The sequence below is a fragment of the Callionymus lyra genome, chromosome 1, assembly GCF_982586985.1.
Source record: "Callionymus lyra chromosome 1, fCalLyr1.hap1.1, whole genome shotgun sequence".
In the NCBI taxonomy this organism is placed as follows: domain Eukaryota; kingdom Metazoa; phylum Chordata; class Actinopteri; order Syngnathiformes; family Callionymidae; genus Callionymus; species Callionymus lyra.
Genome location: NC_141818.1, coordinates 30,711,879 through 30,738,914, shown reverse-complemented (window position 1 = coordinate 30,738,914; position 27,036 = coordinate 30,711,879). Strand labels below are relative to the sequence as shown.

Below are 27,036 nucleotides of genomic sequence, written 5' to 3'. Positions count from 1 at the left end.
CTTTAGCTTCATCCTTATGTCAAACTGCGAGTCATTATTTTCTATAAATACTTTCATAAACAATCAGCAAACTGAAAATAAAACACAAAAAAAAGACTCTCTAAACACAGGAGACATGGGGCTGAGAGCGAGAGGATGTTGTATGTTTCGATCACTGGTTTTGGACGGTGTCGAGTTACCGAGCGCGCACCAAAACAAATGATGAGTCACTAACCAAAGCCGACTCAAAACATGAATCACACACAGACACTGTTTAGCACCTTTGTCCCAAATTTCCCCAAAGCTCAGAGATCACATTAGGATGATCATGGAAACTTTTATCCTGCAACTTTGCACACACACGTCGAGCACATACGCCTGCTCTCTAAAACATTTCTTCTTGCCGTCTTTAAAGAGCAATAATTACAGGCCTGAAACATGCAGGCAAATGTACCACACACACACACACACACACACACACACACACACACACACACACACACACACACACACACACACACACACACACACACACACACACACACACACACACACACACACACACACACACACACACACACACACACACACACACACACACACACACACACACACACACACACACACACACACTCCCACCCTCACAACTGGCTTTGCTACATAATTACAGACTTGAGAGGGCTCTGAACGAGGAGGAGTACGAGGACGAAGGTAGGAGTCTGACTAAGAGAGATCACACGTCGCCGAGAGTTAATCTTTTCGCAGTTTAAGATGGAAAGAGAGACTTTCACTTCAGGATCACGGTTCAGGATAAAAACTTCAAAGCCAAAGCAATTTATATCAACCGACCGAATGCGCGTTTGTGACCAAATTATCAAAGTAGCCGATAATGGCTCGGCGAGTGTGTACTTAGCGGCGAGTTTTTATTGTAGAAATGCAATATGTGAATGTCCGGTAGTGCATGTAAACTTAAGATTGCCGTTCTGTGCAACGTGTGCAACACCGTGTCGTGTCAATGATGTTACATGTGTGTGATGTCAAGATAAGTGATGGGATAATGGTTAGTTTTAAAGAACACCTCCTTTGGGCCTTCAAGTGTGTTATCAGATCTTTTCAACTAAATAGCTAATCCAGGGAAGCCCGTCTTGCTTTAGTAAATGGACAGAACCAGCGTTTCTACCGTACGAATGAGATTGACACCTACACTCTTTTGCTATAGAAAATACAATCCAACTATTGCCTTTTTACCCCTTTATACACAGTTTGTCTAACCCTGGCTGTGATGTGTCTCGTGGTCTCACAAAGCGCTTAAACAATCAAAAAAATACACAGTTAAAATACATACTTGGAAATTCAAGACAACATAGAGACAAACACAGCAGCCACAAGAAAATTAAGGAAAAGCATAAAAAAAAGTGTCTTAAGATGTTTCTTGAAGTAGTCAGTAGATCCATCAAACACAGAGGGAGAGGAAGATCGTTCCAAAGCTCCAAAGATTTCTCTCATCTGGTCCTGAAACGTGTTCAGGAACCATAGACTCTGCTCCTCAGAGCCCGAGCTGGGGTGTAAGGCTGGATCAGATCACTGATGGAAGGAGGAGTCTGGCCATGAATAGTTCTAACTAGAATTAAAAAAAATTGATCCTGAAAGAAACTGGCAGCCACAGAGTTTTACGGATCGGGGAAATTTGAGTTCTTCTACTAGAGCGGGTCATAATTCTCACTTTTTTGTTTTGTAATAACTGCAGGCTAATTTGACATAATTTCAATAGAACTGTTAAGGCCCTTGTGACGCCCGGGCAGACAAGATATGGCAGCCCAGACCTTCTACTGTTGCTGTACTTATTAATAATGACTGTTTTAACTGGCAGGTGTAATAAACATGTGCCGTGTTGCAAATCGCGCACTTCTACAAGTGCAATTCTTTACAGTAAGACTTTTCTTCAGCTAAAGAAGTAGAAAACGTTAACCTGCGACTAAACCTAAGAACATGAAGCAACTTATTTATTCTTATCTTTATCTCAGCAATAAATATCTTGCTAACTTTTCAGAATCACAAACCTTTAATGCCAGTGGTGTAAATACAACATAGGATTTTTTTTGTGGTGTTTGTGGTGAGTACAGAATGATAAAGATAACTATCAAAATAAGCAATAGAAAAAAATAACCAAGCATCAAAGCCTTTAACAGTTTAGCTAACTGTATAACGAAAGTCCACCAGCAAAACTGCTTTAAACCATCATCCAATCAAGTGATTTGAGTTCGGGGGTTTCAAAATCAATTACACGTCAAAATCCTTTGGCCCTCTTGGAGCCGAACCAATGTTATAATTGTAAACCGTCTTTAATAAGGTAGTATCACATTGCCTTCAACATGAGACTAACTCTTAGTTTTCGGCCCCTGATTGTTTTCAGCTGATCAAATGTGGCCCTATTCCATAAAGGACAGGCCAGGGAGACTGAAAACTGAACTTGCACTCTTTACTCTGCGCCGACAGAAACATGCATATTTAAAACCTCAGCCCCCTTTTCTTAAACTAGAGGAGAGACTTAATTCCAAATTAAGACCAGACTTTGGAATGGAGCAAAGTTCTGTCCAGGACGTCCAGCAATTAGTCGCCACTTTTGGGATGGTTTGGGATTTTCTTGCGCAACTCAAACATACACGTGTTAATATGTTCCTCGTCATTCTCGTTGGCCCACCCACTCCTTATTCGCCGTCTATTTTTAACAGGGATTAAAAAGTCTATTTATGGACCTCGAAGTTGACGCATCGGAGGAGTGAGTGAGGGACACGACAAACCGGCGACAAACGTTGGTGAAGACTCGTGTTCACAAAAGCACTGTCGTCAACTACCCAAAACAAGACACGCTTTCCTTTCCTGCAAAGTCTTTCTGCCTAAAGAGTGACATTACATAATTCTCCAAACACTTCCCAACAGCCCAGGACACACACACACACACACCAAAAGACATACTCTTGCAAATACACAGCCTGTATGGCTGTCTGCATCGCAGTCACTATGACAACAGAGGGAGAACAATCCAGACCAACAGCCACTCGGAGGGCAGGGCGAGGTGGAGGGGGAGCCAGACAAAGAGGGGAGTGGGAGGGTCATGTGTACGTGCAGCTGTACCCACTTCACTTCTTCTACGACTCACTTTTCCCTTCGTCTTCAAACTGTCAAGTCAGTCGGCAGGTTGAATTAAGAGTCAAAGGTCAAAGTTTACAGAGCATCGTTCGACTTTAGATCAGAGTGTCTGTCGACGGTTTAATTAGTTTTTCAGTTACTCTGTATTTGTATGAGTTACTATCCCAGTTTCCTTGGGCGAAAGGGCGGGGGACAACCTTGGACAGGACGCCAGGTCACACGAAGACACACAACCATGACCGGGAAGCGACCCGGCAACCTTCTTGCTGTGAGGTGATCGCGCTAAACCACAGTGCGCCCACAAATAGTTGATTGAAAGTTATTTATGTAATCTTAATAAGTTTGGTGCTCGACATGATCATTGGTGCTCGACCCACATTTAAGTTAGTAAGTAATATTTTTAGAGGCGCTTTTCTAGACCAGGGTCACAAAGCGCTTAAACAATCAAATCAATACTCAATAAAATATATACTTAGAAGGTCAAGAAAACAAGAGGCAAACACAGGAGTCTCAGAGAATCAAGGGAAAGTCTGCATGAATAAAAGTGTCTTCCGATGTTTCTTGAAAGAGTCAGTAGATCCATCAAACACAGAGGGAGAGGAAGATAGTTCCAAAGATTAGGAGCAACAGCCTGGAACGATTTCTCTTCTCTGGTCCTGAACCGTATTCAGGAACCATCAGTAGGTTCTGATCCACAGACCTCAGAGCCCGAGCTGGGGTGTAAGGCTGGATCAGATCACTGATAGAAGGTCTGACCATCAATAGATCTGAAAGTAAGAACCAGAATTTTAAAGTTGATCCTGAAAGAAACTGGAAGCCAGTGAAGAGTTTTAAGGATCGGAGAAATGTGAGTTCTTCTACTAGAGCAGCTCAGAATTCTGGCTGCAGAGTTTTGTACTAACTGCAGGCAAGACAGCTGCTTCTTGACACGAAAACTGTTGCAATAGCCCAGACGAGAAGACACAAAGTCAACCAAAGTGCAGCATGCTAAGTTATAGCTGCTAAAGATTATAGACTTGTTAAAGTGGAGCCATAGAAGGTGTGAAAAATATCAGAAAAATCTTCTGGATTTTCCACCAGTCGGTTGCTTCCAGTTTCATCTTTTTTGCAGCCATTTTCTGCTGCTCGCAGCATCGGAGCCGGCGACAAGAACAGGCAAGACTGTGAGGGAAGCTGTGATAGGTGAGAGTCATTTCACATCCGTGGGGAGAGCAGGCCACTCAACAAGCTGCTCTCCTTCATGGTCAACCCTGATCACTCACTTCACCACAAAGAAACAGGTAGACTCTCCTCCTGACTCTTGAAGCTTGTACGACGTAAAGGTAAAGGACACAAGAATTGATCTGCCACTCATCTCTATCAAAAAGCTCAGTTCGAGCCATGATATCCGTCATAGTTTTGACTGCTGAACCCTGTACTGTTTATTACCATATTTTACTTGTTATACTAGCGTTTTTGCACCGATCTGAACAAAAACCCAATTCGTCACAATTCCTAGTCTCTTCATGTTTACTCTCCATTAGTAATGGACGATATCGTAGGTACGATAGAAAATGTCGATTGTGTCCAAGTGGTTTAACTGGACTGTGACGTCAATCGTGTCGTTTGTCTTTTATCGTTTCTATCGTCATTTTATAAAGTCAAGCTAGTGCTTTCACAACAACTTAAACTATGGTATTTGGTACAGACCGGCAGAAAATACAGCTTGATTCTGCACCGTAAGTACAGGACATACAAGTCGATTGTTGGCAGAAGAAACGGACTGAGTTGTGAGTGCTTAAGAAGAATCTGTGCCAGTTTCGTATTGATAAACCTGCCTTGTGGCGTCTCAGTTGTTAATGTTAGGCAGTGGAGGCGAATGAATGTGGAGTAATTATTATTCTTTAAAAACCTGCAAACGCATCTCTGAAGTCTAGAAACTAACGAAGGAAACACTTGTGTTTAAAGAGTTCAAGGTGAGTGAATTTTAGTTCAATACGACTTATGTCGCTTTGGACAAACGATAAACACACTAAACGGGCACTCACGACAAAGGTGTACGTTTACAATACTTCACATTAATGTTTAACTTAATGTCATGATCTGTTATGTAGGGCTGCACGAAATTGGAAATATGTGCGATATTCGATACTGATGTCTTGGATTGCGATAGATTTTTTTTTTCTTTCACCTAAAAATGGCGCTTGCATGCGAGTACTGTAGGGGAGGTCCGAAGGTTCAGAGAAGGAAAATGATGTGATATTTCCCTTTCATTCATTTCCGCACGTCGGTGCCGACATAGTCGTAGAAAATATCACTTATAACGCTCAGTTCCGCGGGACTTACATCGGTTTTCTGCAAAACAGAACGACATCAGAGATAATCAATAATAAATCCACCTCCTTGTACACGCACACATAACAGTTTATAAATGACCTGACGCTAACAACTTAGCTCATTAGTATACGGCGAAGACGGACAGGTTTACACTTTGGAAGTTCACGATCTTATAAGAAAACAACTGAGACGAGATGAAAGGTTCTTACAATATGTTGTTTTATCAAAGGGGGTTAAAAGAGATGAGTGACTTTAAAGCAGGGAAGACTACTTTTATTTGACTCGTTTATTCTAAGTGTTAATACAAAAGTGTTATTATTATTTAGTTCTGGACTAATCACTTAATAATCTTGACGCTTGCAGGGTTGTTTGCACTTTGTTCCACAGACCGTCTACGCATTTTTCAGGTTACAGGGAAACAAAGTTTAAAATGTAACTTTTTTCTTTTTCTTATTTTTTTGTTCTCAAAATGCTGATAAGTCTCAAACTATTTATTTGAATAAATACCAAATTTGTAATTATATACGTTAGTATTGTGGAGATACGTTTATTAGTATGTTGTGTGAAAGGATGGTGGCCGTGATGATTTATAAATGTTGTAGTAACACAAGGGAGATGAAAGACCAGTGAAGTATATATATATCTATATATATTTACAATTTCAAATGGCAGAACAATTTTTTTGACAGTCTGCAAAATTGCACAACACAAAAAGGGTTACGACACACAATTCCAGGACAGAATAATGTAGTTTGTCTGGCTGAACTAGTCGAGCTCCAAGTTTGTTAGTCTTCACTCTTAGGACATTTGCCCCCCCAAACATTAATGACCAGCATCAATGTAAGTCAGTCAGCCCATGAAACAATGACTGCATATGAAATAACTAAATAATAAGGAGCTTAAGTGACACTTCTGTCTGGTTTTAAGTCCAAAACTACCACTACTCTGCAGTGGAACACAAGTACCAAAAGGATAATAGTTGCTATGCATCAACTGCTACGGTGGAGAAATCAAGTTCCTTTTTAGCAAACGCACTAAAGGGAAGATTGTGCATCGAAAATCTTTAACATCCGACTGTTTCGGGAGGATTTTCTTGGTGGACTACTGACCAAGATTGAGATAATATTATGATCAATTGAACAGGATTCTTGATATAAACCATTATATCAACTTACCAACACTGTCAACTGAAAAAACAACTAAACTAGGAAATGCTAATGCTAAATGCTCCAAGTAATTATGAGCATGTTAGGCAAAGTTACTCCCACCAAGAATGTGAATAATAGAACCCTCACTGTAATCTGGGATCAACATGATGAGTAATAAACGGGCCATGAGAGGGAGGCTGAAGCGCGAGGAACAAGGGAGAAAGTGAGTGTAGTCGGGGGACAACCAGCTGGTGTTTTTCCTTGGTTTGATCGTTGTCGATGCTATTTTTGGAACCATTCAGGAAGTGATGTATGGCCCGGGCTGCTGACGGAGTATTTAGCACAAGCTAACGCGGCTCGGGCGAAAACAAGTGGGACTGAACGCAACAGAGAGGCTGCCTGCAGTGAGGGGACAAAACAAGGGGCAGCGAGGCCTTCATGAACATTTCACGTCTCAATGAGCTTCTTCTGTGTCACTACATTCTTGAATCGGCTCCACGAGAACACGGAACACACTGTTTTTCCTGTCGAGGACGCCACACATAAACTGACTGCTGTGTTTTAATTCACCTACCAGAGGTCGGCAGATGTGTTTATCAAAGTACCATTCAGACATTCTTGGGCAAACTTTCTCCCGTGTTTGAAGACTGAGAAACATCTTGTGACTCCTCTCTTGCAGACATGTTGTTCAATCTTAAAACAAATAGGTTTGGTTTTATTCCTTTGCAGATTTTAACCTCGCCAACATTTTAAACCCACCCCACTATTTTCACACTCCGTATCAAAGCTGATGCCTATTTTTAACTTTTCCTTACCTGCAGCGTTTTAAAGTCATGCGTGTAGTGAATTTCTCATTTTTTGGATCAATTTAGTCGCCGACGGCCAAACATACAAACCACGCCATCAGGTTTTTCGTTATAAATCTTATTAAACATTTAAAACAAGTTTAATTGAAGGAATCTGGTGAATGAAATGTATTTCAACTCGTTCAAGTCCTTCAGTTACTCCAGCTGCTCACAAGTGGCTACGGGTTTAGTTACGCGTCAGTCGCTAGTGCACACACAAATTTGTAAAAATTCTTGATCTCAGCTCAACATTTGGAAGCAGGTGTATGGATGGAAATCAGTGATTTGGGCTTCTTTTTTTTCACACACAAAGTCGAAGCTTTTAACCACCGTGTAACCATTTACACGCAGTTACACTATATAACTACTAGCTTATATATTCCGTCTCCATTCAAACACCTAAATACGATTACAGCAAAGCCCTTCCAGTAGTTATCAGAGAAAACGATACTTACAGTATTCTTGTTGACTCACTTCGAATAGGTACCAACATAACAGATAAATCAAAGACCTTTATTCACAGTATTTTTCAGACTATAAGTCACTTATCATCCATTAATGGCGACATGGCGCCTTATTTTTTTAATCGTAGTTTCACCTTCTGACCTCAAACTGATTCTGTGTGGTACAAGATGTTCAAAAGCCTGTTAAAATGTTGGTAATGCTGCACAGTGTGTCCTCACAGTATTACTCGAGTCACCATGGCTGCACAGGACTCCTGCATTACTATGGATAGACGGATAAATAAAGTCTATCTATCCATACTAAAACCTGTGAGGCTCTATAGTAACACGCATCGCTGATTAATACTACGAAACTGTACTATATTTATTTTATAATTAACAAAAAACACTGAATACGTAAAATTCACACTCTTGTATGAATAAAAGCGTACTGGTATCTTTAAAGAGTGTGGATAGAAGCTTGTGTATCGTCCCTTTCAAGTCTCAAAACTTTATTGACACCACATACATCTACAGTTGACGCCCATGAGCTTACATACAGAAAGATCAACTGATGCGTTCTTTTCGTGATCATACATTTTGTTGTTTAACTCTACAGTGAGAATAGTCGCAGAGGATGTTCATTTTCTAGTGGCGTGTTGGAGTGCACTGAGAGTAGATCATTCCACTTGAAGTTAGTCAACTGATCTATTGGACAGGTTTTCGAGGCAAGATGACTCTTTTACTTTGCCATGAGGCCCCGAGGTACTTACAAATAAAGAACAGAACGAGCTAAAGTGGCATCGAAAGAAGCGAAAATGATACCAGACGGACGTGTTCTGACACTACTGTTGAAAAGATGATTACTCAACATTGTTTGTGAGCCGATGGTCGGGATGGAAAACGATGCCGGTGTTCAGACGTTTTTTATTTATTTTTCATTATTATTTACCGTTATTAAATATATGTTATATTTGACTAGTTGTTTCTGTTTGATTAGAGATGTTTTTAAAGCTAAACAACAATTACGATAAAACAATGTATGATAAACGATCTTGTGAAGTTAGAGAACCTCTGTTGAAGGCGAGGGCATCTGAAGTATTGCAATGCATCATGGTCTCATCAGAGTAGCTCCACAGAATCATCGGTTGCACAAACCAAAAGGAGTTTCAAAGCTCGGTTGTGGGTTAATAGGAAATTATACCTTTGAGCAAGACTGCAAAAAACAAGGTTCTTTTAAAAAAAAAAAAAAAGCTCACTAAACATCGTAAACAGACGGAGAAAACAAATAGTGTTTAGAGAATGTGTGTGTTCCCGTAGAACATTTCAACAAGCGTGGGAGGAGGGGAGCGTGGTCATGGCCGCACCAAATTAAAATCATCCAGTATGTGTGCACAGGAATTCAGAAAACCAGTGTGAAAGCAACACATGTCAACATTTAAAAAAACAACAACACATAAATGAAAAAGAGCTTCTGTCAAGAAGGCAGGAGAGAGGGAAGTGGAGGAAACAGCCAGCCGATGATGTCAAAGCAACATGTCGACGTCACACTCTTGCTCGTCTGCGACGCTGTGTGTGTGTGTGTGTGTGTGTGTGTGTGAGAGTGTAGTGGGGAGTGTCAGCTCCATGCCAGCTCAGAGGTTTAAATATAGCTCTTGGGCAGCAGTCCCAGCTGACATTAACAAGGCGAGAGCCACCAAGACCATCTACGCTACATTAGCGCTTTACTAAAGCTGAAACAAGAGAAGCAGAGCTGGGAGGAAGAGAGAGGGGAGGAAGACCTAGGATTGATGAACACTCAGCCGCCCACGCTCCGGCCTCTACGCTGCCAAGAGTGCAGCAGGACAACAGTGAGTGTGTATATGTATGCGAGAGGGAGACATTCCTGGGTGAGGTGGGTGCCAGGGTGCAAGCAGAGCTGAAGACCGACCGTCCTGAGCTACTGTGTTCTCTCACACCGCAGAAGACCCTGCAGCTACACATGGCGTTGAGTAGCTCGCGCCATGTTTTCCCCCCCGAAAACTCCATATTCTGCTTTTAGCATAAAGAATTTGTTAATAGAAACATATCAAACATCAGGCTGTTGACGCTCTCCTTGTATCAAGATAAAATTAATGTTGATAATAATACCATTATATACAATATTGAATGCCAATCTTAAGGATTCTCGATAAACTGGAGACATTTTATCGATATAACGATACATCGCAATAATCTTTTCCCTGATCGATATTCAATAGTACTGTATCGATATTTATCTGACTGTAATGTAAAGACATGTAATAGCAGTAATAATGTTGACCATGTTATCATGGTTTTTGTTCAACTCTTTAAAAGAAAAAATATATTGATTCCTACAGTATCGCAATATATCGTCACACATTTATCGTGATACGTATCGTATCGCCAGCTCAAGAGCAGTAGAAGTATTGTTGCTTTCTCGTGATAAAAAACCTTACCCTACCTTAAACATTGGCAATGTGTCGATCACTAAAACATTCCTTTACTATAATTTTGAGACAAATATCCTGAGTGGACACATAATATGGAATAATGGAAATGTGAGGAATTCTTCAGTATTTATCAATGTGGGACGTACAAACTTTTTTCAAAGATGCTCAAGACTAGGTGTGTATAAACTCCAGGCAGGAAAACCGAGCTATATTATAATAGACCACAAATAGATAAAAAATATGGAGAAATAACGTCTCCTTCGTGGCCAAAGAGGTGGATTGTTGCAACAAGACCCAAGTATCCCGAGTAGAAAATATGATTAACATGAACATGCGGACAATAAAACAATGTTTATTTACAGTAGTTACTCGTTTAAAAATGTTTTGAGGGCAAAGTTCAACCTTGTCACTCTCACTAGCCGATAACACTGTTTTTTCGTGAAGGCACCATCCAGAACCTTGACCCTAGACCCACACAAAAAAAAAAGCCAAGTTTACACAAGTTTAAGTTTGGAAAAGTTTAGTGAAACTACTGGTTTAAATATAAAGTTAACATGTGTGACAATAAAAACACAATTTTGGCAAAAAAGTCTCAACTCAAAAGACATTGTCATTATTATTATTAAACAGTGTGAAACGTTTTAAAACACTACTAATAGTATTCTCCAATGCACATTTCAAATCTATTATATTCATTATAATCATGTGCTGCTTGGTTCTGTTTTTCTATTACTACTGCTTTTGTACGTTATCTTATTTTCAATCTTTTATTCTATACCTTCACCACAACAATTCCAATGTTGTGTTTAGAGCACTGGCATAATAGATTCTGATTCGATCGTTTAGTATGCTTTCACATGATAGTACAACAACCAAAAGGAATGTGTGCAAAGCAAAAAAAAAGAAGTTTTTTTTTCTCTACAAGACAAATTGAAAAGCGAGGCACTGCTACAGGATATCGCTCACGTTCAAAGTACAAGACCACTATTGCAGTCGCTAATTCAGTCTCCTTCAACACGTTTAATGAACATAATCCCACTTGTGCCTTTGGCTGCAGTTAATATTGCTCTAGAAGAACAAAGATAATTCTGCCAGCCAGGAAAAAGATAAATGTACCTTGTTAGGTTAGAAGGGACAGGTTAAAAATCTCTCAGACTAAGGGCTACTCAAATATACCACTAAATATAGTTTCTGACATTCACATGTATAAGGTTGTGTTATCGTTACGGAGACTTTACTGCAGGCAAGACATCAGTGTCTGCCTTTAGCTATACAATACAATTAAGCTTTTTCTAAAGCAATGCAAAGGCAAAGTGTGGCTCATTAACTGTATTGATTTTCACGTGTTTTTTTACAGAAAGTTATATAATAAACTACATATTGGTTAGTTTATGATTTAAATGTCTAAACTTTTTATTCCATTTATTTACCTTCCTAGGTAAAGTTTTAAAACGCTTTTAATTTCTACAATACATGTGAAGCAATACAAAATAGACCAAAGCTGTGTCTGAAATCGCATACTTGCGTACTAAAACTTAGTATCTTTAGTGCATAAGTGCTTCTCAATTCTAAGTATGCGAAATGTTGTGCGCCATGAACACTAAATTGTCACTAAAACGCCCACAAAACTGAGTATGGATCGATTGAAACTTTCTACCCTAAACAGCCGCCATCTTAGTGACGTTGTAAACGGAAGTTACGTCATATATATATATATATATATATATATATATATGCATATACTTACAGGTGAATTTTCATCCAGCAGTAGGAGGATGACACGCCTTTGGTGCGGATACCGACATAAATATCTCGCCAATATTTAGTTTCTCATGTTTCTTGATCCAAACAAAACGTGCTGCCAGCAGGTGTCGATAGTGTTCCTACAGCTGGTTGAAATCATCGTTAAATAGTAGTAAAGAAGAAGCAGTGTTTGATTCGAGACATACTATCTTCCAAGAATTTGTTACTAGTTAGTACGTACACTATCCTGATGCATACTAACCTCCAGTGTCCAAGAGAAGTACGCGATTTGAGACACAGCACAAGACTGTAACCAATTGTGTGGCTATAGATGGGTAGAGAGTGGATACGAAACAGCAGTGGGATCCAGCTTTGGTTATAATTTTCATCCAAACACTAGCATTAAGGAGCTTACAATAACCTAAATCAACTCAAGTCGCTGAGATTTATCATTTCCAAATACCCACTCGGTTAATAAGAGTGATGTCAAACAAGAGGCAAGACCTGGGTGTGTCATCAAACATTCGTACGAGAGGAGGGATTCACAAACAGGACGCATATTATTTCAAGTGTCAATCTTTTGCGAATAACGATATTAAAATCCGTCTGAAACGTAGCTTCTTCTGATGGAAAATGTGGCATTACGAGTGCTTCACGACCGATATAATGACCTACAACGATGCCAGTGATTAAGATTAGAATTATACATAGACTTCCTTCCTTTGAAATATAAATAATGCCTTCAAAATAACAGTAATCAAACTATGGCTGCCCAATTATTGAACCCGTAATATTTACAAATATAAAAATATGGGTTACACAACAAATTTTATTGGTGCATTATTGAAATTTAAATGGAACAATAAACCAGCAAGAGATCATGTTTCCAATTTGATCGCATGTACTTTTTGATCAAGTTTTGGGATTTTGGGATATTGAGATACCGATACTCCCTGTAGGGGAGTTTCATGGGTTTAGAGAAGGAAAACGATGCAATATTTCCCTCTCGTTTATTTCCCAATTTGGTGCAGACATGATCTGAGAAAAATATCACTTATAACGCTCAGTTTGGCGGGACTTGCAACAGTTTCCTGCAAAACAGAGCGACATCAGAGAGGAGCCGCCGGCGCGCCGCGATATCACCAAATCAATAATAAATCCACCTCCTTGAACATGCACACATAACAGTTTATAAATGACATGACGCTAACAACTTAGCTCATTAGCTAACTATTATTTTATGTGATGTGTAATTGAGATGCACTTTCTAATACAATATTTATAATTAAAACATAATTAATCTAATTTGAGGTGCTAAAATCGGTCGTCAAAGAATGCGGCGAGCTCATCAAATTTTTTTTACATTCATACATTGCATCGATAACATCTCAAATGTTTTATTAAGGCAACATTACAAATAAGTGTTGGCTAAACGCTGGTCAGATGTTTCTCCATCTAACTGCTCATTACGGTGGGAAAATGCAAACTCCCTTCTCCCTAATAGTTGCTTTGAAAGCACGCTCTTCATAATTACAGGTTAGTCCTGGTCCTGGCGTGGGTGTGTCTGAGAACCCTGGAGGATGCTCATAGGACGCTCATAGGACGCTCACGGGGAAACAATCCACTCAGCAGACAATGCCAGACAAGCATGTAGCAGAAGCTACTTGAAATGTATCAAGTGTGAAAAGTATCTTGCTGCAAATTGATAGCCAACACATTCCATTAAAGAAGATCTAAAACCTGCTCTTTTTTGTTTAAAAAAAAAAACAACAGCATATCTAGATGAATGACACAAGATACAGGTATGTTTCTAATTTATAAATGTTGTAGGAAAAGATAAAAACGAATGTAGTTCTGTTGTGTTAACATAGTTTTGTTCTTTTTTTTTCTCTCTGTAAACATGCACATCTTCATGAGGCGAACATTAGAAGAAGTTAGTATCGACATTGTGAGTTGGTCGTCACACTGTTGTCCCTGTAGTTTGCTCCGTCTCCTCAAAGACACATCTCAAACACAATATCAATCTTTGTGCATCGGGAGAATGCAACGTCGTGACGCACACAAACGTATCCGATGTCAATGTGCTCACACGCGACAAAGAACAGAGCCGTGTCACGTACATGTGGTGTCATGAGTCACAGATCATGATCATTGTTGTGCCTGTTCGATGCTTTGATTTAAGCGTTGCCATACATCGAGTTCAAGTAAAGTCAACTAGAGACGCAAGATGTAAACCTGGAATATTCCGACTCATCTCCGAGAAGCAACAGCTCCAGCTTCAGCTCCTGGTCGACAACCTCAGACGTTGGGTTCTTGAAACTAGAAATAAAGTAGCTGTTGGGGTTGAAAATATGACTTGAAGTATGAGTTCTACTTTGAAAAGTAACATCAACAGAAAAAGCCATTTTGTTTCAGGAATTCCAACAATGCCGTTATCTGCGTTGACCTCATCAAACGGGACTGGGACGACAACAACAAAAAAGCTTTAAAGTCAAGGGTACTTTTAAAACCACCTGCAGGGTAACATTCACAAGAGCCACCTGAACAAGAATATGTATCAGCACCTGATGTTCTAGAGTTTAAATTAAACAAGGGAAACTAGTCAGAAAGATAAGTTGGTTGGTTTATTAAGTCAACAAATGCAAGTTAGTAGTTTATATGTAGTTAACATGATAATACTGAGTTGACATCAGCAAAAAAAAAAAAAAAGTAAGTAATATTTATAGAGCGCTTTCTTTAGACCAGGGTCAGAAAGCACTTAAATAATCAAAACAATACTTAATCATATAAAAATATATACTACAAGACACATAAGACAAACACAGGAGTCTCAGAGAATCAAGGAAAAGCCTGCACGAATAAAAGTGTCTTAAGATGTTTCTTGAAGGAGTCAGTAGATCCATCAAACACAGAGGGAGAGGAAGATCTCATCTGGTCTGGAAGCGTGTTCAGGAACCATCAGTAGATTCTGATCCACAGACCTCAGAGCCCGAGCTGGGGTGTAAGGATGGTTTAGATCACTGATGTATTATGAAGGTCTGACCATGAATAGATCTAACTAGAATTTTAAAAATTGATCCTGAAAGAAACCGCCAGCCAGCGAAGAGATTTAAGGATCGGAGAAATGCGAGTTCTTCCACTAGAGCGGGTCAGAATTTCCCCCTGCAGTCTTATATTCAATTTATTTTTTTATTTTTTTTTATAGATGATTCAATCAGGATTTTTGAAAGTAGGAGCTCCAAAACAAATCAAATCTTTTATTAATTTAGTAATGATATATTTTTATCTTAACACTGTACAGACCTTCGGTTCTTTATCATATGAATTCTAACAGTCGTCCAATAATAAGACTGTCAACCGTTTCAACCCGACTTCTGCGCAACACAATTGATGGATTAACTCCATTGAAAAGTCCAGACAAGACACACCTGTGAAGTGAAAACAATGTCAGGTGAATCTTAAATTAAAGAAAAACCCTAAAAGTCTGCAAAGCCATGATTAGAAAAAGTTGGCTGGAGCCAAGACTATAAGACCAACAGGAACCAGACTATAAGATACGAGTTATTTCTCATTTGTTTGTCGAGTACATAATCCATGTATGTTCATTCATTAGTTCTGACGCCTTCAGTGATAATCTACAATCCTAATTGTCATGAAAAAACAAAAGTGAATCTGTCCACATGTAAACAATACATTAAAAAGTCCCTCCAATAATTTTTTGACCCTTGTGTGTCAGTTTATCGTTACAAACCAAAAAATGTATTATTTTAGCAGATAACTGTCACAGAATCTTAGGGGGAAAAAACAGTTTTTGTAATAAACATTTGTAAACAAATCATGTTTTCTTAAATTAACCAATACCTGATTAATGACTTGCTGTGTTAATATCCATTGACGTGGCGAGGTTTAAATAAGTATCAAATTCATTTGTTTTTAATGTTTGAATTCAAGGAGGGATGTGGAAATATTAGAGAGTAGTTCCTGTTTATGTAGCAATCTGCAACATGTGTCATTTAACCTCCTGGCCGAGCCGTTTTGTTCATTTTGATTACGGTGATCTTTAATACACCTCGTATACAAACGTTAAATTATTATTATTAAAAGCGTGACACAAAGGGGCCCTAGTAGGCATCTGCACATGTGTGGCCCTACGTCGAGGAGAGTTTCATAGGAAGGCTATACAGCCATCTAGCTGCAACTCCTTCCACCAGACAGCATCCTCGCTCACATGCCCACAAATAATGAACCGGCGATGAGCACCAACTTGGTCAATAAATCCGGCGTCACGACCAGAAGGTTCGAGTCTCGTCCCCAGAGCATTATTGTCAGCCAGCCGGCGGACCAGGGGGGACTCTTGCTCAACGTCCACGAGGATCACTGGGAGGTCCTTCTCCATTAGAATCATGGCGACCGTCTAAAGCCGTAGGTAGTCATGCTCGCCTGCCTCTTGAATAAAAGGACCGATGCGGTAACAAAAAAATGTAAGTCGACACGATTTTGCATTTGAAAAGCAGGAGAGCGGAGGAGCATCGCAGCCACAAAAGAAGGGAAACAATAGTGACATTTGTTACATGTATCCTTTGGTGTTATCTGAAGGGAAAAATAGAGCCACAGGAGACACGGCGAGAGCATTTGTGTCGATCAAATTGTTCACATCATAAAAGAACATTTTAAAAACAACCACAGCAGTCATGTGTCACTGTACTTATGGCTATGTTTTCAGGTTCATCTTAAACGAATGAAGGGATCAAACATGGTTGGAGGCTGAGTGAGTAGGTTCTGCCCAGCAGGGGGCTCGTGTCAAGAGGATGTTACAGTACCTTCAGAACCATGAACAGAAAAACTATGAAGCGCAGAAAAAGTCAAAGAATGGGAAGTGAACACTGAAGTTAGAGAAAGTGCTGAACACGACCCGAGCGTAAACCTCAACTGACCTACTTTTACTTGAAAACACTCGCATGTAAACAAACCACTCTGGGTTTTTTAAAGTGGATTCACAAGGTTATGTTCGAGGGTCTGGTCTCCTCGAGGACCCGCAGTCCCGAGCCGAGGATGTAAACATAAGTTCTGGATCCAGCGTGTGCGCAGCCTTACCGCGATCAGCGTGTTATTCCTCTGCTCCGTGGCCGAGTCCGAGTCCGCCTGCTTGCTCTGCGGCTGCTTGCTGGACCCGCCGCCGCCGGACTTCTTGGCCCTTTGCTCCAGACTCCGCTGGTACAGACTGACCGTCTCCCTCCTCTCGATCTCCAGCTGCTCGGCGTGGGCTTGCTGGTACCTGGTCTCGCAGTTGATGTGGTGCCTCCTGCAGCCCTCGATCCGCTGCCTCAGCCGCTCCACCACCGTGCTGTGCTTCGGGATGCCCACCGCCCCGGCGGGCACCCCGCTCCCGGCGCCCGGGTTCATGCCGCCGTTGATGCAGATGCCGCCGTTGGGTCCGGCAGCGGGGGAGGCGAAGTCCCCCATCGCTGGGCCCGAGAGAGTGCTATCTTGGGAAGGAACTTCTCCGGACAGAAGGTCGTTGTCGGCGAAAGGGACTCAAAAGGGCAGCGAGTCTCCCGGTGCTAGCGGGCGTCCTTCGCGGGGGAATGTTTCCGAACCAACGGCTTCATGGAGCGCGAACAGCCGAGGCTCGACTTGAGCCCATTCGGGGGATTTCAACAACAAAAAAAAGCCGCCGCCACGCGAAGTGAGACCGCGTTCACCACCCGCGGTGTTAGCAGCCGCCGCGCCGCGGAACACTCGCCGACGGTCCCGCGTACGAGCAGCAGCAGCAGCGGTGGCAGCGACGCTCGACCGTCGCGGTGCAGTCCTCCGAGGAAAAGTTTTGCTGCCTGTACCGTACGGGCTCCGTACTTTCCCGGTCCACTTGCATCTCCTACGGTCTGGGTTTTTTTTGAAAAATTAAAACCCCGCGGAAGGTGTGACCCCGGGGGAGACGCGAGAGAAGTCCGGGGGTCGCGAGTCAACTTGAGTCCAGACGGTGTTGAACGCGGATGTGGAAGCGGTGGCGGAAGTGTGTAAGTCACACACACACCATCACAATACTCGGGTCCGCGGCTCCACCATGCCAGCGGAGTGATATCAGGACAAAAAAACCAGCGACTCTGTGAGGAGCCCGCGGATGGACTTCCGCAAAATCCGGAGCGGAGTCCTAAGACTTCGCTGCGACTAATTATAGTCCCGGCCTCAGGGAAAAACAACAAAAAAACAAAACAATGGAGGTTATGCTTTAGCTTAATGGATTTTATTAGATAATGTATTGATGGGTTTGAATGATAATAATCAGGAAGAATTATGACGATTATGCAACTCATTAAAAAAAAAGGGTATTTCTGTTGAGAAGTTGGTCATGCGGCCCCTATGACTTTATTTATGCGGCCCTCGTAAGGTCATGTATAAATGGTTCTAATGCATTAACAAATGTATTTTGTATTTATTATTCATTCAAATAACACTTCCCTCCTTTTTGTGTGTAATTTTTTGCGTATATATTAATCCCTCAAAACATTTTTTTTAAGTTAATTGAAGAAATGTTTTAGAAAAAACTTATCTGTACAAGAATAAAATCGCAGCTTATTTATTTTAATAAATGTCATGGCCTAATGACGAATGTCCCTTTTTTTAGAGATTTTTTTCGTCTTTCTTTTTGCTGACGGCCCCTAACAACATTCACAGAATTTAATGTGGCCCTTGAAGAATTTTAATTTCCCACCCTTGGACTATTGTGTTGATTTAAAGATGTAAGTAAGTTAGTAATTAATTTTTATTTGTATAGCGCTTGTATCACTTATTTTCTACTCACCGTCACGTCGACTAAGAGTTGGGATTGTTTTCAGAATAGTTCCTTTTTAGAGTTATAGACAAAAATATTTGTTCATTTTAATGTAGCAACTGGTGTCTTCATCTTCATCCAAAAAGAAACTTAAAAATCATCCTCCTACTGTTCGTCTGTAACGTCCATCTTTTATTGAAGCGTCAACATGAGGAATTGTTCAGGAAAAAATACTAGAAACTAGAAGTACTCCGAGTAGATATTGCGAGCGCTTCTAGAACTGTTTACACTGGAAGCGCTCGCAATATTTACTATACTAAGCTCCAGTCGCTTCATTAAAATGAACATACATTGTCACCTATAATCCTAAAAATAATTCCAACCCTTAGTCTTCATGAGGGTGAGTAGAAAATGACTGAATTTTGGGTAAACAATCCCTTTAAAAAAATCAAAATTCCTCTTTACTGCTCGTTTGTAACAATGTTGTATTCAAGCCTCGACGTGAGGGAAAAAAAAAAGTCTATATTTTTACCTCGAAACATATATACTTAGCAATTAGAGGACACTTTGTACCACATGCAAAACGTTTATATCGACTAAAAGACGCATGTGTCTGGTCCACATGTGACGACGCCTGCGATTGGCTGAACCGTGTCCCACGATAAACCTTTGAGTAATTGATACATTTCCACAGTTTTATAATTAGACCAGCTATTTATTTGGTGATCCTTGTTAGTCACTCGAACGCTTATATTGTATTGCACAGTTTCAAGTGTATTACTTACTTACTAACAGTGAAATACGGTTCGGCCAATCAGAGGCTTCGTTGCATGTAGCACGTTACGTTTTGAGTGAAAGTCGAGTGTTTTGTCGGACCAGGAAGTGACCGACAGATGCTGGAGGAGGACTGAAGCCCATTCTAACGCCAAAGTGGTCTCGCTCTCGTAACCTCTCATTCGCTTCTGATGGGGGAGAACTACATAAAGTAATAAGTTCAAAACATGGTCATGATCAGGGACTTACTGCATCTTTGAGAGAAAGACTTCAATATTTCAAACATGTGCAAACACTGAAAACAAACAAGCTAACAAAACACTCTTTAAATGCTGATGTGTTCAGTTGCATCAGTGAATAAAAACAAAAAATAAAGGTTGTCGTTGCTTTACCTGCTGTGCTCTAAATGTGCCACAACATAAAATACTGTATTGCTTACTTCACTAAATGAAATAGATATTAATGAGATAATTTAAAATGATGACATTATTAATCAGTAATTACGCTGGATTTGAGTCGTAAACACCTGCATTAGTTATGTTGGACCGTGTTTGTTTTTGTATCATAACCTTAATCATGAATAATGTCATCATATTTGTTGTCGATACACATAAACACAAACTCCATTGGCTTTCACTTGGATTGTTAAATGTGTGGAACCTAAGAAACAGAGGGGCCCACAGGGAGATGGAAGTCCTCTAACACAAGCACCATTAAACCATTAGATAGAAGGATAAAGAAAACTTGTTGAAGTTGTACTGTGACATATGACGGGGAAACACAACAACTCCATTGTGACGACAACACAAGAGTTCACCTGAGTTCAAGTGTCGCACCTGGACAGGTTTGGAAAACAACCAGCCGGATCAAACAAAGTCTTTTTGTCCAAACACTGTCAGAGCCACTGAGACGGCACGATCCAAGGTGTCCGTGATAAAAATCACACAACGACTATGACAACAAGCTTACATACTATACACAATTATACACACATCACACCAACATAAATAGATTGATAAGAGCAGTGTCTGTTACTTGAAGCCCTCTTAGAAAAATACAACATTTGCCTGCGACTATAAGTATTTCCTCAAAACTGGACAAAGATACGGACGTAGTGTCTGTTGATGAACCACAGTTTGGGAGCAGCCATCTTGGAAATGCAGTCTAGGAGTATCACCAGACCCCTGTCAATCAAAATCTCATCTGATGTCATTTGATTGGTCAATCATTAATAATCTGAGTATTCGAGTGTGAGTGTGTGTGCGTGTGTGTATGTTTGCGTGCATGTGTGTGTGTGCGTGTATGTGTGTTTGTATATGTGTTTGCATGTGTGTGAGTGTGTGTGGGTGTGTGAGTATGTGTGTGTATGTGTGTGAGTGTGTGAGTGTGTGTGTGTGTACTTGTGTTTGTATGTGCATGTGTGCGTGTATGTGTGCTTGTATGTGTATATTTTATAAAATATTTGGTGTATTTAAAAAACTTGACATTTTTATTTTGTTTAATATTTATTTTCTTTTTCGTCATGTCACTTCAAATGATACAAATATTGAAAGACAATAATATCTTTAAAAAAAGACATTTGTGTTGATTTGATTCTGTGTTTTATTAATGTCAGTACAGACAGATACGACACGGAACAGAGATTGCTGAAGTCAACAATTCCAGTAAAACTGGAATTTGAAGAAAACAAACAAGCTGAAATTAGTTCAATACGCAATCATTTTTAACCAGGTAGTAAATATGTTTTCTACTGTTGTAAAAATGCAGATTTTTTTTTTGCAGAGTGTGTACATGTCTTCTCTTATAATCCATGTGTTTGTGTCTTCTCATTTAGACTATTGTAACAGTTTATTTTGGTGTCTAAACAAGAAGGATCTGTCTTGCCTGCATTTAGTACAAAACTCTGCAGCAAGAATTCTGAGCCGCTCTAGTAGAAGAACTCACATTTCCCCGATCCTTAAAACTCTTCACTGGCTGCCAGTTTCTTTCAGGATCAACTTTAAAATTCTGGCTCTTACTTTAAGATCTATTCATGGTCAGACCTTCCATCAGGGATCTGATCCAGCCTTACACCCACCTCGGGCTCTGAGGTCTGTGGATCAGAATCTACTGATGGTTCCTGAACACGGTTCAGGACCAGAGGAGAGAAATCCTTCCAGGCTGTTGCTCCTAATCTTTGGAACGATCTTCCTCTCCCTCTGTGTTTGATGATCTACTGTCTCCTTCAAGAAACATCTTAAGACATTTTAATTTTAGATTTTTCTTTTTCTCTTCTTTCTTGTGGCTGCTGTGTTTGTCTCATGTTGTCTTGACCTTTTAGAGTTTTTTAATTGACTGAATTACTTACTTTACGTAAAATTATCGTCACATAACGCCTAAGGACAATTTCTCTGGTGAAACCTCCTGTTTGGAGGAGAGACCAAGTCAAGAACATTAGAAGTAAACTAGAAAAAAAAGTTTTAAGTAATTCATGTTTTAAGGATCATCTTGTATTTGCGTCAAGTAACACGCTTTTCATTAAACTAGTCGAACTACCTGGCATTCCCCAGGGATTTTTGTAAGGTAAAGAACAGAGAGAAGTATTGTAAATGAGAAACGGAAAGGCCATGAAATCAAATGTAGTAATGTAAAATGTTGTATTCCTCCTTTAACATTCATCTAAGCGCCAGCGGAATCGCAAAAGATCCCGAAAAAACAACGCAGAAATGACACTGCTAAGAGCTAACCAAAGCCCAAAGACTTCGAAGACTATAGCTGTGTCTCAAATCGCATACTTGCGTACTTAAACTTGTTTTTTTTAGTGCATAAGTGTGTCTCAATTCTTAGTATGCGAAATGTAGTGCTCCATGCACAGGAGGATGACACGTCTTCGGTGCTGATACCGGTGTAAATATCTCTCGAATATTTAGTTTCTCATATTTCTTGATCAAACAAAACGTGATGCCAGCAGGTGTCGATAGTGTTTCTACAGCTGGTTGAAATCATGCTTAAATAGTAGTAGAAGAAGAAGTGTGTAGCGACAGTGTTTGATTTGAGACATACTATCTGTTGAGAATTTGTTACTAGTTAGTACGTACACTATCCTGATGCATACTTACCACCAGTGCACGAGAAGAATGCGATTTGAGAGACAGTGTATGACTTGCTTCATATTTGTGCGACAGACCTTTAATTTAGTTAAAAACCTTTCTTGGAAATTAGCCTATTCTATTGTCGCGCTAATGATAAGGGTCCAGTCACGAAGCTGTCTAAGGGCGATAACTCTACATATAAATACCAAAAGCTAATATCACAAAAAAAAAGATATCGACCATTTTGACTACATCCTCCTCCACCGCACCAATTTTCTCCTCCTTCTTCCTGTGCCCATCCTATTTCCTCCCATCCCCGTGGCTCATCAATCCATCAACTCAACGATTGAAGCTTTATCTCCATCCCAAAGGCGCACCTCTGCACATCAAATATTTAGAGTCCGTGGTCTTGATGCAGAAGCTCCAGTGTTTATGCACAGATGGGTTCAAGGAAGAAGGCGATGTATATGTCAAAGTACAGATTGGAATCCAGTATGATCTGAAATCCTACTAGAATGGGAATTCCAATCTGTACTAGTAGTATTCATGATTCTACTAGTGAATTCCGATCTGTACTAGGAGAGATTGAACTGGTGAACTACTGAACTGGACTCTGAATATTGGAATTCCAATCTCTACCCTACTAGTAGAGATTGGAATCCTACTACTGAACTGAGATCTGAATATTGGAATTCCAATCTGTACTAGTAGGATTCCAGATCCTACTAGTAGGGATTGGAATCCTACTACTGAACTGGGATCTGAATATTGGAATTCCAATCTGTTTTAGGAGGATTCCAGATTCTACCAGTGAATTCCAATCTGTACTAGGAGAGATTGGAATCCTACTACTGAACTGGGATCTGAATATTGGAATTCCAATCTCTACTAGTACAGATTGGAATCCTACTACAGAACTGGGCTCTGAATATTGGAATCCTACTACTGAACTGGGATCTGAATATTGGAATTCCAATCTGTACTACTAGGATTCCAGATCCGACTGGATTCCAATCTGTACCGTGACATACGTATATATATCTTCACTTTACATATACAAAGAAGTATAGGTGTGTGTTTGTGTGATCTCAATGTATTGAAGCTCAACAAAAAAGCTTAGAATCATCATGTACTGACCTCTCAGAGAAAGAACACCTCGTACATTTTCAAACACATACAATCATGATGACATTTAAACTATGTGCATAACATAATAAATGAGGGACATATACAGGATTTCACCTCCTATTGTTTATAGTGGGGATGTAAACACAAGACGTGAGAAATGTTTTCAGAATATTCCCCTTTTATCTCTTTCTTTAGAGTTTTTTGGGGTTATTTCATTATTTTAGTTCAAGGCTAAATGTTTTCATTTGACATTTGTAAAGTATAATTTTAGATTTAAATCACAAGGATGTGTTGAGTTCTGTTCTGTTATTGAGTAATTATTATGTTTGTTATTTTATAATGTAATTATGTTATTGTTCTTACAATGTAAGAACACAAACATGAACGGAGCCACAGACGGATGACACGAGTCTAAGTTTAGACATAATTTGTGTTTGTGGACGACAATAACATCAGGACCGTCGTACAGTCAGACGGCAGAAGTAGAACCTGGAGTGAGGTCAGCACCGCAGACACTTACAGCAGGTATACTTAAGTGACTGTTGGACCTCAGCGGCTCAGTTACGGGGCTGCAGGGCAAACAACGTAAGCCTCTCACTCATCAGACTTTTAAACATAGAAGGAAAAAAGTCTTCTTGAGCGTCTTCTTTAAACATCCTGGTGTGACTTAGTTGTATCAGAGTCTGATCTTCTGTGAGAGAAACTGACGAGAGTCAGAACATTTATAAAATAATGAGTTGAATTCAATAAAAGTTATCGTAATCAGATGTTGTCTGTGTGTGTGTTTATTGTGTGAGTGTGTGTGTGCGTGTGTGTGTGTGTGTATGTGTGTTTATTATGTGAGTGTATATGTGTTTACTATGCGAGTGTGTGCGTGTATCTGTGTTTATTATGTGAGTGTGTTTATTATGTGAGTGTGTGTGTGCTTGTATCTGTGTTTATTATGCGAGTGTGTGCGTGTATCGGTGTTTATTATGTGAGTGTATATGTGTTTATTGTGTGAGTGTGTGTGTGCTTGTATCTGTGTTTATTATGTGAGTGTGTGCGTGTATCTGTGTTTATTATGTGAGTGTGTGTGAGTGTGTTTATTATGTGAGTGTGTGCGTGTGCGTGTATCGGTGTTTATTATGTGAGTGTATATAAGTTTATTATGTGAGTGTATATAAGTTTATTATGTGAGTGTGTGCGTGTGCGTGTATCTGTGTTTATTATGTGAGTGTGTGCGTGTATCTGTGTTTATTATGTGAGTGTGTCTGTGCGTGTTTGTATGTGAGTGTGTGCGTGTATCTGTGTTTATTATGTGAGTGTGTGCGTGTATCTGTGTTTATTATGTGAGTGTGTGTGTGCGTGTTTGTATGTGAGTGTGTGCGTGTATCTGTGTTTATTATGTGAGTGTGTACGTGTATGTGAGAGTGTGCGTGTTTATTATGCGAGTGTGTGCGTGTGTGTATGTGAATGTGTGCGTGTATGTGTGTTTATTATGTGAGTGTGTGTATGTGTGTGCGTGTATGTGTGTTTATTATGTGAGTGTGTGTGTGTATGTGTGTGCGTGTTTGTGTGTGTGTGCGTGTGCCTGTATCGGTGTTTATTATGTGAGTGTGTGCGTGTATCTGTGTTTATTATGTGAGTGTGTGTGTGTGTGTTTGTATGTGAGTGTGTGCGTGTATCTGTGTTTATATGTGAGTGTGTGCGTGTATGTGAGTGTGTGCGTGTATGTGTGTTTATTATGTGAGTGTGTGTATGTGTGTGCGTGAATGTGTGTTTATTATGTGAGTGTGTGTGTGTATGTGTGTGCGTGTTTGTGTGTGTGTGCGCGTGTGCCTGTATCGGTGTTTATTATGTGAGTGTGTGCGTGTATCTGTGTTTGTGTGTGAGTGTGTATATGTGTGAGTGTGTGTGCATGTATCTGAGTTTGTATGTGTGTGTGGGTTTCTGCCTGTGTGTGTGTATGTGTGTGTATATATAATAATGAGTTGATTCAATAAATTTTATATTAATCTCCATTAATCTCTAACAAGGTGATAACAACTAAAATAACTCTAAGCTAATATTACTTTTTTTTACAAATAGATACAGAAAATGATGTGGAGAGTTACACACTGTGTTATTGAACAACTTAATAAATAAATAAAACTGGATTCAGGAAGTTTTCTCCTATTTTTCTCCAAAGACTAAAGAAAGTTCATATAAAGTGATAGTTACATTTCAACAGGTCCTTTGAATATATGTATATGTTTCAGAATGTTTTACAAATATGGTCTTGACTCACAAAGTAGAGTTGATTGAACGTTCACCGTAATTACGGTTGAATTCATGTCATTTTCTCCAGAAAAAATCAAACATGGAACAGTTCAAACATGACAGCGTCACACAGTTGTAACTCGTCTGCACCAGTTTCTTCTCATGACACCATAAAAAGTTCTTCTTCTTTACGACAATGATACTGGATTCTCTTCCATTTAGGACTTGACACGTCTTTGTTAACTTCTGAGGCACCACAAACACAGATCTCCCACTCCTCAATGTTCTCAGATCTCCATCGAGCTAATGGCTACACGCAGCCGAGAGACTTTCTCTCCCGCCGTCAGACGAAGATGTCAACATGTGGATGTGTTATAATTCCGATTTGAAGATGTGGACTTTAGATGCAAAGTTCTGCTTCAAGACAATAAAATTCCACTTGTGTGTTTGAGTATGAGAAGACAGGAAGACTAGGGCTGGGGGGAGGGAAGTTGGTGGAGGAGAGTGTGTGTGTGTGTGTGTGTGTGTGTGAGAGAGGAGGGGGGGGGGGGTCGAACGTATGGTGAAGCTCATAAACCAACACTGGAGCTTTCACGGAAGCCTGCAAACCCTGGAGTGGATTCTCGCCGGAACTGCTTCTCTTCTCTCTGTGTATAAACATATCAACCACTTCCTGTGACATCAACTCCGGTTCCTCTACTGAAGAAAATTAAAAAAGGAATTTCCTCGCAAGATGTTTTTTGTAAAGATGATAAATCATTCGAAAAATCTACAGATTGCTCGCTCCAGACGAGGGAGGAAGTGGTCGGTCGTGGTCGTGTATGTTATACTTCATTTCCGGCGGAATTCCGAGGGAATCCGCGTACATTATCACAACTTGACGAAACGTAACAACATTTCTTTTTGTCAGTTGTTGACATAAAAACTGAGGTAATGTTTGTCGGTTGAGAGTTTTTTAGTTTTTGTCAACTTT

At 40.0% G+C, this 27,036-nt stretch overlaps 1 protein-coding gene across 1 annotated transcript in view; it reads right to left on the bottom strand.

Annotated features, from left to right (window-relative positions):
• maml3 (mastermind-like transcriptional coactivator 3) overlaps positions 1 to 18,136 on the bottom strand; it is a 65,259-nt gene extending 47,123 nt beyond the window's left edge. The window contains exon 1 of the mRNA XM_087801126.1: positions 17,172 to 18,136. Within this exon, the coding sequence (XP_087657252.1) occupies positions 17,172 to 17,540 (369 nt within the window). The 5' untranslated portion in view covers positions 17,541 to 18,136. The remainder of the gene's footprint in view (positions 1 to 17,171) is intronic.
• Between the last annotated feature and the right edge of the window lie 8,900 nt (positions 18,137 to 27,036).